Raw genomic sequence first — 16,179 nt, forward strand, 5'->3', positions numbered from 1 at the left:
TTGCCTCTCTCTGTGGCACGCATCTCAGGAAGTTGCATCTCTGATAGATGACCAGCAGAGAGGGCTTTGAGCCTAGAAGGCGACTTCGTTGTAGATTCTCTGTGGCATGATATTCCTTCCCTCCCTCCCTCCCTCCCTCCCTCCCTCCCTGCCTCCCTCCCTGCCTCCCTCCCTGCCTCCCTCCCTCCCCCCCCTCCCTCCCTCCCTCCCTCCCTCCCTCCCTCCCTCCCTCCCTCCCTCCCTCCCTCCCTCCCTCCCTCCCTCTCTCTCTCTCTCTCTCTCTCTCTCTCTCTCTCTCTCTCTCTCTCGTCTTGTGTTGTTCAAGACCAGGCTGGGTATATACCCTGTAGGGGCCAAGGGAAAGCTTCCCTTTGCCCTCTGAAGGTTCACTGAAAATCACTGACAAGAGGCAGATTAATTGGAGAAAAGGCATACATTAATTTCATTAATGTGCACACGGGAGCCTTCAGAATGAAAACACAGAGATACAGGGGAAATGGCCCATTTTTATGCTTAGGTTCAGCAAAGCATAGACAGCCATGTAGAAATATGATTGACTGAAACTCAGCAAGGCCAATCTGTCTAGGTTCTTCTTGGAGTCTCTGACCATAGATTTCTTCCTTCTGGGTGTAGGGCAGGTCCCTCTATGGAATGACCCATAGTTATTCCAAGCCTATATAGGCAATTGCCTAATAGGCAATCCTCCTGCCTCAGCCCTCCAAAGTGCTTGGATTACGGGTGTGAGCCACAGTTCCCAGCTGAAATTTACTTTTTAATTCCATTTTTAACAAATATTTATGTGTCAGTGCTAGGTGTTGGATATATATCAAACATGATATATATCCTTCCTGTTCTCATGCAACTTAAAACCTATCAAAAATGTAGTGGTGAATATTTTTCCACATCCTTAAATATTCTTTGAGAACTTACATATTTACAACTGAAGTATATTCCATTTTATAGCTTACCATTTAGTTAGTCAATTTTTCACTATTATAAAATGAGGATTATTGGCAGAATTTTTTTAAACATTGCCAATTATTTCCTTAGAATGATTTTTAGAAATTAAAAACCACAATATATTAATATTTTTAAAACTTTTATATATATTGCCAAATCGCTCCTCAGAAAGATACAAATTCTTAACTGTAGCATGTAAAAGTACTTATTTCCTCACATCTTTACCAATATTATTATTTTTAAAAATCATTGCCAAAATAAATCACTGCCAATTTGGCACCTGAAAAAATAGCATCCTATTGTTGTTTTTATTTGCATTTCTTTGAGTTCTAGTGAAACAGAATATTATGGCATTTATTAACAATTTCTACTGTTTTTCATAAACTCTAAGATGCCATCAACTGCAAGATGCCAACCCTATTTCAGAAATGTTAAGTTTTGAGAATGCATGCATCTTAGAACCAATGAAATCTAGTATTTCTTCTTTAGTGAATTCATTTCTCCAACAACCATTTACTGAGCACAGTGAGCACCAGAAATGGATTTTTTTCCACCTTGATGTGGCCCAGGGCTTCAGCCAAAAACAAAAATATGAGGCCAGGTGCAGTGGCTCATGCCCATAACACTAGCACTTTGGGAGGCTGAGGTGGGAGGATTACTTGAAGCCAGGAGTTCAAAACCACTCTGCGCAACGTAGCGAGACCCCTGTGGCTACAAAAGTTTTTTAAAAAATTAGCTGGGCATGGTGGTGTGTGCCTGTAGTCCTAGCTTCTTGGGAGGCTGAGGCAGGAGGATTGCTTGGGCTTGTGACCTCAAGGTTACAGTGAGCTATGACAGCGCCATTTCACTCTAGCCTGGGTGACAGAGCAAGAGCCTGTTTCAAAATAAATAAGTAAAGTAAATATTAAACATTATGTGTAGGATGATTCTAATTCTAATTTTACAAAGAGTGTGTGTGTATGTATGGGTAATACAAAAGATCAGGAGTCAATACAGCAATATGTTAACTGAAATTATCTTTGATGCAATTATGGGTGTTTTTTACTTTTCTTTGTACTTTTCTATATTTTCTAGTTTTTCTATAAGGTACACATATTTGTTTTATAGTGAGAAAATTGCTTTCTCAGGGCTCACTGCAGTGGCTCATGCCTATAATCTTAGCACACTGGAAGGCCAAGGTGGGAAGACTGCTTGAACTTAGGAGTTCGAGACCAGCCTAGGAAAAATAGTGAAACCCTGTCTCTACAAAAAATAAAAATATTAGCCAGTCATGGTGGCATACACCTGTAGACCTAGCTACTTAGGAGGCTGAGGCAGGAGAATCTCTTGCACCAAGGAGTTTGAGGCTGCAGTGAGCTATGATGCCAACACTGCACTCCAGCCTGGTCAACAGAGTGAAACCTTGTCTCAAAAAAAAAAATTCTAAATTTTCATTTGTGTATAAGGTATAACTATACACACACACACACCCACACCCACCCACCCACACACACATACCAGGTGTGACTCCATTTTGTTCTTTTAACATTTTCTTTCTGTTAAAACCAGCAATTCAAGATAGTTGCAACAGAGGGCAGAATGGTGTAAGAAATTTAAATATCTTTTCTTCTTGCTTGAAAATAACCCCAAAATACAAATTACAACAATACATGGATTGAGCTATATAAATACTCGTTTTTGACTCTGTAGTTTTCAAAATTTACATGCAAAGATTATTTAAAAGCATTTTAGTTGTTTTTCATGTCAGTTTAAAATACTTGGCATTATATGTAAATCTTTTTTTTTTTTTTTTTTTTTTTTTTTTTTTACACTTTACTGGTTTGGGAATATATGTAAATCTTAATAAAAGCAAAGTGCTAATCTCTTGAGAGAGAAACTGAACTATGGGTAATGTATTTAATCTCTGTATCAAGATTAAGCAGTGGGTACTTTTTGTTCTTTTCCACATGTACTTTAGGATTATTTACTTTTCCTTCTACTCTAGTGCTGGAATGCAGACTTTTTGAGGTTACTGCTGCTGACAAATGCCGATTAATATTCTGTATTGGAAGTTTTTTGAAACTTATGGGCAAGATCAATGAAGCAGAAGAGTTGTTCTTGATTGTTGAGGACATGCTAGTGGAGGTACAGTGAGAATAAATTTTAAATCCTTCAAACTTTTTTCCTTTTGTGTTAGATATTAATATTTTCAGCTACTATTTACCTTTGTTCTTTTATAATTTAATCCAATAGAGGAATCAATTGATTATGTTCATCAATAAGAAAGCTATGATTTTAACCCATCCCCCACATTATAAGTGAAAACAAGCAGTAAATAGTTAGGAATCATTATAGGAGTAATGAATACTGAGAAGTGTTGCTTCAGGGGAAAAGAGAAATGTTCATAAAGCAAAAAAGGGAATATACAGATGGAAGTGAATTAATAAAAGACTGGCCAAAGACTTGGTTATAACTTTCATAAAAATGTTGGGGAAGATTGATTGGTTATCTTGTCCCTGTATTGATTTGCTTTTCTGAAATATGAACTTTGGCTTTGCTGAATACAATGAAAGGCTTCACTTATAACAAACATATGCTTATGATGACATTTAACCACTATTTTTAAAGAAAACATTATAAATTTTCACTGATTTCGGTAGAATTTATGGACTTAGGGTAGTATAACCCAAAACAAAGCTGTTTTTATTTTAAAACAAAGACCTTCAGATTTTTATAAAACTTTGCCCCTGCCCCTGTCAACATACATCTCTATGGATCTCTTTTCTATCTAAAGAGATTTGTGAGACTCAACATTGCAAGTCCCTATATAGCAGAGGCCATGTTTATTTGCCAATTTTTGTTCCTCCTTGGTATATTATAGCCTGTGGGTGCTTGATAAATGAGACAAATACATCGGTAAATCAATTTGAACCTGGAAATTCCTCCATGTCCTTACAAGGTAGCACGCAGTCGTGAAGAGAGGATGGGCTGTTTTCAGACTGACACGGATTCTTCTTTTCCACATTCTGCTTGTGTGATCTTGGTGAGGATTTTAATCTGTGCCTCTGTGAGTTCTCATTTTCGAGGATTCTAGAATCTCTCTCACGGGCCTGTTAACAGGGTCAAGAAAGCAAGTCCATTAAAGCACCTCACATGATCTCTGGTACATAGTGAGATCTTAAGTGCTGGTAGCTATTTTGTCATTGCTGTCCTCAGGTTATAAAGGAAGTGAGGCCTAGGTTAGAAATATACGAGTTTGATTTAAGCTCTTTTGTCCACTCTGTCATCATTCAGGGAGTAGAGCCCACTGATTCTGTGGTTTCCTGTTATGACTGTGGAGTTTTCCCCTGCACCAATTTTTTTTCCTGTGAGGGCCACATTTTCTATTGATGACATTCACCTGTCTGAAAAGCACCAGTTATTTTATCGGGTAACCGTTGAATGCCTGATTGCAGTCACTCACTCCGTCAGTCAGTCATTCACTCAGTCGTGTCATTCAGTCACTCAACTAGCATTCTCTAGGGCCTTGTCTGGGCCCAGCACTGTGCAGGGAGTTGGGGTGATAGCAGCAAATGAGCCAGCTGGTTTCTGGCCTGGTGGAGCTCCCAGGCCAGCTGTAAGCCACTGCCACCTTCTGCAGCTCCTCAGTCATGAAGCAAATCCCTGGAATGCGTGGTCATGAAGGAACGAGGCCGGCTTGGTAGGCGGCATGCCAAAGTTCAGGCATCCAAAGAGAATTTCCGACTTCAGAGGACTCCTTCCAGAAGCATCAGTCTTCTGATCCTATCCTCAAAATATTTTTGCAGCAGTTCTTTGGGACTAGCCACCATGAAGGCTATTAAAAGAATTTTTTTCAGGCTCTGAAGGCACTTCTGAAAGAGAAGTTTTATAACTATTTTGGGCAGTAGCAACGTCTTTGAAATATGTGCCTAACATTCTTGAGGGGGAAGATCTTGTTATTTGTGACGTACACATTCTGTATACGGTTTTCTAATTTCTTCAGATAAGGTAGCTTTAAAATTTAATGAAGTGATTTTCAACTGGGAGCCAATTTTGTCCCTTAGAGCACTTTTGGCAATGCTAGAGACATTTTGGGTTGCCACATTTGGGGGAGAGTTGCTACTGGCATCTGGTGGGTAGAGGCCAGGGGTGCTGCTAAAATCCTATAGTGCACAAGAACAGCCCCTACAGCACAGGGTTAATCTGCCTCAAATGCAACAGCACTAAGCTTGAGAATCCCTGATTTAGATGTTTATTAAAAAGTGATCTCATTACTCTCCTCTCAGTATTTCACAGCAGGTGTACCAGGAAGCAGGAAAACCAAATGATAATGTTTGTGAAGAGTCCTCTGCTTATGCATCAAACAGAGGCTCACTTGTCAAGAAAACATACAGAGCAGTGTTTTGGAGACAGGCAGATTGGGTTGGACCCCCTTGCTCTCCTACTGGTTAGCCACGTGAGCTTGGGTGATATAGTTAACCTCACCGAGCCTTGGTTTCCCCACCTGTAATAGAGAAGGGAGATTAGGGAGACGCTGACATACAGGTGAATGCTGAAACCACAAAAGGAAACAAGGTCTCTCAATAATAATAAGAACCTATTTGGGGGGAATTGCTAATATTTAGAAGGAGATTAGTAAAAGTAGAACTTGTGAAGGAGGGAGGGATTTGAAGAGAATCAGGATATCATAGTTTCCCCCAAATCAAGGAGGGTAACAGCATCCAATGCTGCCTAGAGGTTTGGCCTGGACAAACGAGGACTGAAAAAGACCCCTAGGTCTGGTGAGTAGGGGTGAGTGGTAACCACTGAGGTGGCAGGGGCGTGTGGGAGGCGCTGAAATGCAGGGCTATAAGAGGTGACTGTGTGAAAATGAGATGGAGAAGCAGCACATGTTGAAGTCTGTTTGAGAGGTTTGTCAGTAAAAGGAGAAAGATGAAAAGTCAGGGTAGGAGCAGGTTCAGGTCAAGTTTGGTCCAGGATGCGTGTGTTTGTGTGGAGCAGGAAATGGACAGGGAGAGGGAGAGATTGGAGATGGTGGGACTCTGTGAGGAGGCAGGTGGGCAGGACCCGAGAGCTCAGGGCCAGGGATGGGGCCTTGGGAAGGAGGTTTGGCATCCCCTCCTCTGCAATAGGCGTGAGGGAAAAGAAAAGAGTGAAAACACTGCTAATTTGAAATTTCAAAGATGAGGGTAAAAAAAAAAAAGAGGGTAAATGAGGTATAGCAGAGACTTTTTGTAATCTCTCAGTATCTATTCCCCATTTCATTTATGGTATATAATGTCCCCCACCCCTTGACTTTTTCCCAGCACATTGCTGTTTGAAAAGATACATTTCCAGCTTTAATTGAAGCTAGATGTGAGCATGTGCCCAAGTTTCGGCCAGTGGGATGCAATGGAAGTGAGGTGGATAACTTCTGAGAAGCTCCCATGAGGTGAAGGGTGTGCCCTTCTTCTCCCCTTTGTCTTAGTGCATTCAGCTGCTATAACAGATACCGTAGACTGGGTGGCTTACACAGCAAACCTTTATTTCTCACAGTTCTGGAGGCTGGAAGGTTCAAGATCAAGGCACCAGCAGATTTGGTGTCCGGTGAGGGCCACTTCCCAGTTCATAGTGCCTGCTCACTACCCCTCACGTGGCGGAAGGAGCTAGCTAGCTCTCTGGGATCTCTCATAAGGGCACTAATACCACCTATGAGGGCTCCACCCTCATGACTTAATCAACGCCTGAGGCCCCACCTCCTAATAGCATCACACTGGGGGCTAGAATTTCAACATGAACTTCAGGGGGGACACAAACATTTAGTCCATAATACCGCTCCTCCTCCCTGCTGGTTGAATTGTGAATCCGATGGCTGGAGTTGGAACAGCCATTCTAGACTAAGTGGTATCCTAGAGAATACCTAGAGGTCAGGCAAGGTCAAGCAATGAAATAAGAAGAGGGAATCTTTGACACTGTGGAATGTCTATGGCCCTGGGCTACCTTTCAAGGTAGGTTCGTTCTCTGTAAAGTCAGAATGGAGGCCATCTGTGCAGTGGAGGAATGGGAGTGTGAGCACAGGGATGAGATCTAGAATAGCCACTAAGAGGGGGTGCTCTTAAAGATACACCTGAGGGATGTGCAGAAGAACTGCAGACCTAGAAGTTCCACACCAGGCCTGGCTGCCTTCAGAGCTGAGCAGTATCTCAGAGCAGATATTACCTATTTGCAGGATCCCTGTTTGAAAACTCTGGGTCAAGCTACAGAAGAGTCAGTTTGACATGGAAGAAGAACACTTTCAGTAGGTGCAGGAGTGTAGAAAGAGTCAAAGTCTTTAAATTCACACCAGGGAGCCAGGCTCAGTTAATCCTTTCCTGGGCTAACATTGTGGTGTAGCATGAAGTATCACATAACAAATAACAATGGTACTGCTGCCCATCGTATAGGGCCCTGTTAGTTACCAAGCACATTCCCTTCCACATGTCTTTGTTAATAGTACGTTTTCTGAAGTGAGATATTAGCAGTAAGAAAGCTCAGCACTAACTCATTTCTTGTGCTGGGCATTTAAAAGACTATAATCAACTGGTATATTCCTATGACTTGATAAGGTTTTGCTAGAGAAGTGATTTAAGTTAATGAAGTTAAATAACACTTGTTGGGGCTCAGAGACCCAATGCCCCAAGATATGGTGCTTTGATATGCTGAACTGAGCAAGAGACCTCAAGACCTCTCTGGTCGTCCCTCACCTCCCAAAGCAGAGGATGAAGTTGTTCTTTGAAGTTCCCTTATCTGCCTAAAGTCTCTGTCTATTCATCTGCCTTTTGTCAGCTGATTTTTCAAGAGAACTTCAGAGGGCAAAGGGAAAGTTTTTCCTTGGCTCCTACACCCTGAAATAAACACGCTAGACCTGTAAGGGGAATTTATATTCAAGTCTCTAAGCAAAAATGTGTCCAACATAAAGTTAGCAGCTCTCTGGTCACATTTGAATTCAAGCAGTGTCTCCAGCTGCTCATTTGCATTCTGGAGCCCGCCTCCTCTGTGACCTTTAACACATGCAAGACACTGGCATTTTGTCTTCAACAATTTTTATTAGCGTTGACTAACCTGTGAAATCATTTTCCAAAAATGTTTTTCGTTTGCAATGTCTTCCAATAAACATTTCACCACGAGCATTATTTTATAAATATTTATAAATATTTAAAATTCCCTGAGAAGTGATGTAACGCATACAGTCTTTCGCAAGTTCATCATGGAGTGAGCCTTTCTTGGGCGGGTGTCTGGTGGCTATACCTGTCCTGATGCCCTTTCCCCTCAGGAGTGGTTCCCTTTTCCATCTGTGCAGAGCCAATCCGTGACGGAGATGCTTCTCAAAGTACAGAGCACCATTGGAGAGCTGTACCTTGAAATCGGCATGACTCAAGAAGGGTTCCAGTATTTCCAGAAAGCGTGGTCCAACCTGCTGTGTTTTCCACTCAGTGACTTAAAAGACAGCCGGAACTTGGTGAAGCAGAAAGGTATGGCGACACATGCAGAGGGGTGACCTCTTGGGTTACACATGGTTGGACTGGGCTATTTGCATCTGTGAGAAAAGGGAAATGGACACACGTTTGTTGGCTTGGTATGTTTGGAGGGCTGGTAGCTATGACTGTTGAACATGAAGCGCTCCTCAGTCTGTTGGTCCACCCTTTTATAATGCCACAGCCTATGAGGATGAGCCTTAGAGAGGGAGGCTTCAGGCAATGGCCTATGAGGATGAGCCTTAGAGAGGGAGGCTTCAGGCAGTGAGGGAGGGCCATCAGAACTCAACTCTGAAGCCAGCCTTTCTGGGTTCAAATCCCATCTCTCCACTTATTAGCTCTCTGTGCCTTTGGACACAGTACTTATACTTTTTGGTTCACAGAGTTCATATTGGTAAGGTAGGGATGAATAACATCTACACCACGTGTTGTTGTGAGATGGGAAAGCACACTGAGTGGTGCCCAGTAGGTAGGTAGCTACTCACTGATGAATGCTGGCCATTATTTTATTCTCCAGCATTTTATTCTAGATGCTTGAAGCTGATGTGGTACAACTGATATAGCAGAGACAAAGCATTTTCAGTAAACTAAGGTATTGAGCAATTCTGACCTATTGATTTACAGTTAGACTGAGGACTCTACATTTTGTCATACTTACATGGCTGTATCTGTTTGCTTTTTTGCATAACAAACCATTCCAAAACTCTGTGGCTTAAAGCTACATTTACTTTTGCCCACGAATCTATGGGTCAGCTGAGGGTTATCCTGGTCTGGGGTGGGCTCAGCAGATTTGGGCTTGGCTCAGGCAAGTGTCTGAGATCAGCTGGCAGGGCAGGTGGGGCTGGCTGGCCTAAGAGGGTCTCACCTAGATGACAGGGGTGACTGGGCCACGTGTTCCTCATCCTCCAGGAGGATAGCCCAGGCCTGTTTACTTGGCAGCTCTCAGGATTCCAAGAGGGAGAGCAGAAGTCTGGGCTTAGGCTCACAACTGGGACAATACCCCTTTCCACTGCATTTGATTGGTCAAAGCAAGTCCCCAGGCTTTATTCATTTCTTGATGGGTAGTGGTACAGAGTAACATCACACAGGGCAGTTGGATACGGGCGGTGTGGAGACTTGAAACTATTTTTGCAATCTGCTACCATGGCCAGAAGCTCAAAGATCACCTTGGGCAAGCTGTTTACCCTCTCCAGAGTCCTCATCTGTAAATTCAGTTTTATAGTGTTAGTTATCATTTGTTGAATACTTACTATGTCCAAGGCACTTTATGCTGATGATCTCTTTTGTCCTCAAATATCCCTCATGCAGTATGTGTTGTGACCCCTCTTTTACAGATGAGGACGCTAAAGGTCAGAGATTAAATAACTTAAACTACTTTAGCTCCTGCCGCTAGTCAATCTGAAGCTGGGAGTCCAAGCCAGGCCTCTCTGACTCCAAAGCCTGTCTGGGTAACTCCATGCTGCACAGATTCTCTTCTAGTCACTTATGAAGCTCTTATCCTTGGTGTACAGAGTCTAGCTGCCAAGTTGTTGTCCTGATGGAGGCAGGCCTGGTCAAAAGTATGCTGGGGCCTTGGTGAGCAGGGGAACCCAGAGTGGAACCAGGGCCACATCTGTGGGACCTGGGCCTGGCCTTCCAGAGGCAGCTGGACAAGCCAGAGTGTAGAGTTCCAAGGGACCAGGCAAACTGGCTTGGTATAGACAAGTGGGCCAAGTCCAAGGAGGCCAAATCAGTTGCGGCATGAGGCCGAGGTCCTGCTGAAATGGGACACTGGGAAGTATCATTGGCATTAGCATTAGTCCTGGTGGGAACATACTATAGTTCTAGTCTCTGGAAAGGGTCAGGTGGGGATTCAGGGCCTGAGCAAGAAGATGCAGGGGAGGAAGTGAGGACTGCAGCCTGGGTTCACACATTCGAGACGTGTTTACTGAGCACCTACTATGCATCAGTCACCGTGCTGAGTCTAGAACAGTGATCCAGACAGAGACACCCACCCTGCCCTCCAGGGGAGGTGGCACACAAAACCCAAGTGAGCCAACCCATGGAATGGTTACACGATGTCATAAATGCAAATGAGAGATGGAGTTGGAGTGTCAGTGTGTATGTGGGGGCACTTGTAAAAGGGTGGTCAGTATGCCTCTTTGGGGAGGGGACATTTAAGCTGAGACCTAATGGACTGCAGGGGCCACTGTGGCAAGGGAGGGGGCAGTCCCGGCAGAGGGAGGAGCATGTGCAGAGGTGGGGGAAGGCTGAGCCTGTCCTGGGAATGGAAAGAAGCCTCAGTGAGCAAAGGTGGGAGGCAGCCAGATCCTGATTGTCCAGGGCCTCGGGACTGGGGCAGATATTTGCATTTTATTCTAAGTGTGAGGAGAAGCCATTGCAGGGACTCAGGGTGGGGAGGACACCCTCTGATGTCTGTTTTGAGATCACTTTTGCTACTGTCTAGATAATGGATTACATGACGGGTAAGAGGGGACACAGGGAGACCAGTTATGTGGCTGTCCTGCCCTGATGTCCATGCCCAAGGTGCGAGGCCCTGGGTGGGGGGCAGGGAAGGGTGCAGGGGGCTCTGGGCAGTGAATTAGGTACATTAATGATGATAAGAGGTGCTTCTTGATAACTTAATGCTAATCCTTCCTAATTAAGCCTGAGTTTTGTAGCACAGGGCATTAACTTGGCTTTTCTGTGCTGTTAGCAATGCTCTAATAACACCTTCTTAGAACATTACTGTGTAAGTCTGCTAGAGGTGCCATAACAATGTGCCACAGACCAGGGGCTTAAACAATAGAAACTTATTTCTTGCACTTTTGGAGGTTAGAAGTCCAAGGTCAAGATGTCAGCCAAGCTTTGGTTTCTCCTGAGACCTCTCTCCTTGGCTTGCAAATGCCTCCTTCTCCCTGTATCCTCACATGGTCTTTTCTCTGTGTGTGTGTGTGTGTGTCCCCTAATCTCCTTTGCTTATAAGGACACCAGTCATTTTGGGTTAGATCCCACTTTAATGACCTCATTTTAACCTAATTGCCTCTTTAAAGACCCTGTCTGCAAATACAGTCAGATTCTGAGGCACAGGCATTGAGGGCTTCAACATATAAATTTTGAGAGACCTTAATTCAGCCCAAACAATTATCATGTTTTTTTTTTTCTTCCCATAACAGTATGGTTTAAGAACACTTTTTACTTTTTAGGAGTTTGTATTATTGTCAAAATATATCACTCTTAATAAAGGAGCAAAATTGCTGAGCTTTTGTAAAGAGTACATCCCCAAGGCAGTGTGGTGTATCTAGGTGCAACCTGTGATTGATTGATTGATTGATTGGTTGATTGATTGATTGATTGAAACAGAATATAGCTCTGTTGCCTGGGCCAGAGTACAGTGGCATCATCATAGTTCACTACAACCTCATACTCCTGGGCTCCAGTGATCCTCCTGCCTCAGCCTCCTGAGCGGCTGGGACTACAGGCATGTGCCACCACACATGGCTAATTTTTCTGTGTTTTTAGTAGAGAGGGGGCGTCTCACTCTTGCTCAGGCTAATCTTGAACTCCTAAACTCAAGTGATCCTCCCACCTTGGACTCCCAGAGCGCTGGGATTGCAGGTATGAGCCACCGCACCTGGCCACAGCCCATTATTTATTAATTGGGCTTATAGGACTTACTCATGTGTTCTTGTTATAAGGCTGCATGATTTCATTGTATCATATTACAAGACCCACTGGCTGCCTTCTGTAGAACTCAGTTGCCACGGTGATGACCGGCTTCACCACATCTATATTCTCACTCAATTTCTGACCTGTTTATTGGCAAAACAGACTCAGAATTCAGTTTCAATCTATTGTCTTGGCTCCTTGGCCCTATAATTGCTGTGCATACACAAATGCTTTATATGAAAACCAACTCCCATGCTGTGTAGGTCAATAGCTGATTTATTAAGAAAAAACCTGGCTATGGGCAGTGATGAAGAAATGATACTAAAGCTATATATATTGACATCTTAACTCTTTCGTGGAAACAATCTTAAGCATCCTATTCTTTGCCAAAATTTATTCCCTGTAGTCAGAGTGCTGTATAACCTGGCAAAGGCAGCGTCTGAGGAATACTTAAAAGAAAATGACATTTTGGGATATGCTACTGAAGTTTCCAAGCTATTGGACAAGGATCCCTGTGATCAAGCTACTATGAAATACGTCGAAGGTGTTCTGATGTAAACATACAGTTTTTAATTTTTTTTGTTTTCTGTACTAGTTTTTATTATTATAATTAGTATGCTTAACCTTTTAATCTACTGCTCACCTAACTGATTTGGTTAAAAAATGGTCATCTTTTGCATTTCCATTCTATTGCTTAGCGGTTCTCAATTAGGGGTAGTTTTGGACCTCTCCCCACCCAGGGGACTTTTGGCAATGTCTGGGGACATTGTTGTTGTCATAACTGGAAGAATTGTTATTGACGTCTAGTAGGTAGAGGCCAGGGGTGCTGCTAAACATTACACAATGCACAGGACAGCCCCCTACAACAAAGAATCTTCCAGCCCAAATGTTAATCATGCTTAGATTGAAAAGAGTGCTATAGTTGCTTTATAAAGATGTGTACACTGTCTTCTTATAAATCACATCAAAGTTCTTGCATCTTTACTATTATAAATTGCTTTTTTATATCTTCCAGGACAGATTTTTATACAAAATAAAAGATGTTCTATAAGAATTATTTTTGATAGCACAATGAATGCAGCCAACATGCTCCATAAATAACACATGTGTTTTATTTTCAGGTTCATTGCTGGAGACACTTCTCATGCAAAACTGAAACTTCAAGAATGCTTACATATCAGGAGAGGCTTCTTTGGCGAGAAAAACATGCTAGTTGGAGAGATTATGGAATTTTTAGCAGATTTACTATTTTTTCTTCCAGGAGATAGTGAAATGTAAATTTTTATGAAATATTTCAAGAAATATATCTCCGCCTCCCCACCCCCGCCAAAAGAAACAACCCCACCTGTGGCAGGGAGGTCTGGGGTTACCCGTTAGGGGTAACTCTGGTAATACTTCTCTGGCTTCAGCCTGGCTCAGAGACCTGGAGGACTCACCCTGCCTGAGAGTTCTGTCCCCATCTGTTTGTCAGGACACTGGCCATGATGTATTCAGAAGGAGCTCTAGGCCCACAAGCGGTGTAGAGGTTTTGGCAGTAGGGAAAGAACAAAGGAGCATGGCGTTGTCATGAATGTTGCCAGTATTACTCACAGGCCTTGTGAGGAAGATGCACTTGCTTTAGGGCTCTGCGGGCCTCCGCCGTGGCTGTTGTTTTTGGTCCCACGCTGCCCTGGTCTGTCTCCTCACAAGACGGAAGCCAGAGCCTGCAACACCTCATGTCAGGCTCACCTGCTGGCCCTCCTTGCTCAAAGAACCCTCTTGTTCTCTTGTTATGTGTGTGGTCCTCCTCAGCTCCCCACACAAGACATTTCGGTTTAAAAGAGGGTTGTAGGTATTACTCTCTGGATCTACTTAGTGCGAGCACCTGCCAGGTCTGACCACTTCTTCTCTTGACAGGTTGGGATGGGAGAAGGTTCTCTGTGAATCCACAGGGAGCCGTACACAGCCTGTCTCTGGCCCAGCTTCCACCCTTTCATAGCCGACTCAGCTCACTGAGTGGTCAGAGATATTCTAGGTTAGATTGTGAAGTTGTCAGGTTTTGTTGTTGTAGCTCCTCTTCCCTCCCTGCCATGTTCCCTGGCTTGCTTTTCTGCTTCAGTTTTCCACTTTCCCCAACATCATCTTCCTCTCATCAGGTGGGTGGCCTCTTCAGCCTTTGCAGGAAGAATGTAATATTGGTAGTCTCTAACACTTAATGCCAATCGGTATTGACCCTTTCTAAAAGGTACTCAAAAGGTAAACACCTTTTAAAGAGTAGCTCCAAACAGAGAGGGTCTAAGGATGAAACAGCAGGTGCCGTGTAGTGGTGGGGAGTGGGTGGGCTCTGAGGTCTGATTGCCTGGGAGCCACATTTTGTTCCTGTCACTTAGTAACAATGAGAAGTTGGGCAAGTGCTTAACATCTGGGTATCTCATTCACTTGCTCATTGGTAAAACGAGAGTAAGAAGAGTATCTTCCTCACTGGATTACTGTGAGGATTGAGAGACCCTCTTTGTAAAGAGTTTAACAGCGTGCCTGGCACACACCAAAGGAGTTCAATGAATTGAGTCATTAGTTTTTGGCTCCCAGGCAGGTGATTTTTGAGGCACTGACACCACATAAGCCTCCTCTTACTCATCTTAAGACCAGCACTGTGAGCAGAGAACAGGACTTTCTTTTTTTTTTTTTTTTTTTTTTGTTTTTTTGTTTTGTTTTGTTTTTTTTATGCCCCGTTTAAAAAGTTTGAAGGACTTTCTTTAGAGAAGTAAAATGCTTGACCATAGAACCGATTGCCTCGCAAAAGAAAAATCTAAACACGTAGCATACTGGCTGAGTCATCTCTCCTGCCTGGCTGCCTCATCCCACATCCAGGGCTGGTGGGGCATGAATCACAGACACTGAGTACTGCTGGGTGTTCCATAGGGACAGCCTCGATGTCAGGGGACCTGACCATACAGGGCTGCCTTCCTCCCAGGCCTTGTCCACGGTCACCCTCTGAAACAATGGGGAAGGCTTTCTCCTTGTTGAAGGTTGTCCTTAGGGGACTGCCTCTTCCACTGGTTAAAGCCAGGAGAGATTTTGCTATGCAACTCGACTCACCTCTCAAACCTGTGTGGATCCTTTGCCCTGGTGGCCGGGGCTCCTGAGACAGTGCTCGTGCACTACAGAAGTGATCATGGGACCTGGGGCCCTGTAGAAGTGGGGGGTACACAGGGCTGGGCAGATGAGGTCAAATTAAAAAATTAAAAGTCATAAGAACAGGACAGAGAAGAATGAACAAAATGTCTTAAGAACAACATTCTGGGTGAAACGATTATCGTCTACTCTTTCTTAACTTTTGGCATCTGTCAGTGGCCATCCTTTCGTCAGTGTCCTCCTCACAGTCGAGCTGCGTTACTTCCTCACCTCCCACTTACTGGCCTCGGCCTTCTCCCCCTACCCAGCTCCGTTTTGTCTGCTCTTATGAAAGTCATCAAGAATGTCCCCAAAGTGTCCCTTTGCATTTTTATCTTGTCCGCCCTCTCTGAAGGATTTGACAGTGTGGGTCATGTCCTTCCTGAAACTATACTGTCCTGGGTTCTGAGTACCCTCCCTCATGGATATCCTCTCTGATGATGCTGTCCCATTTCTTTTGTGGGTTCCTCTTTCTCTCCCTGCCTCTTGCCCAAATATTGGTGTCCTCTTGAACTTGCCTTTTGGGCTCTATGTGCGTCTCAGTCTGAGCACCTCAGCCCCTACAGTGCCCAGGGCTTCAGCTGTGGGTCCATAGGTGAGGTTTTCCTATTTCTGTCTCCTTCTCGGGCCTGTGTTTGTTGTCAGCTGCCGACATGCACCTCCGTCTGACTATTGGACATCTCCACTTGGGTGTTCTACTGGCATTCCAGGATCAACGTGCTCAAGACTGGACACATACACCCCTCACTGCCCGACTAAATGCTCCTTCTCTCCCCTCACCCAGTGCAGACACCATGGCATCATCTTAATGATACATCTTAACCTTACTTATTATCACTTATCACTTATTATCACCTTACTTATTATCACTGTGCTAAATACATCCCATGCATTCTCTCATTTCATCCTCACAACTCTCTTGTCCTCATTTTTTTTTTTTTTTTTT

At 43.8% G+C, this 16,179-nt stretch overlaps 1 protein-coding gene across 1 annotated transcript in view; it reads left to right on the plus strand.

Annotated features, from left to right (window-relative positions):
- The window catches only part of LOC105875580 (putative tetratricopeptide repeat protein 41), a 65,093-nt gene that overhangs the window by 34,593 nt on the left and 14,321 nt on the right, over positions 1-16,179 (plus strand). Inside the window, 4 exon segments of the mRNA XM_012772693.3 lie at positions 2,945-3,084; positions 8,258-8,429; positions 12,487-12,634; positions 13,202-13,354. Coding sequence (XP_012628147.2) covers positions 2,945-3,084; positions 8,258-8,429; positions 12,487-12,634; positions 13,202-13,354 — 613 coding nt within the window.

The sequence above is a fragment of the Microcebus murinus genome, chromosome 10, assembly GCF_040939455.1.
Source record: "Microcebus murinus isolate Inina chromosome 10, M.murinus_Inina_mat1.0, whole genome shotgun sequence".
Lineage (NCBI taxonomy): Eukaryota > Metazoa > Chordata > Mammalia > Primates > Cheirogaleidae > Microcebus > Microcebus murinus.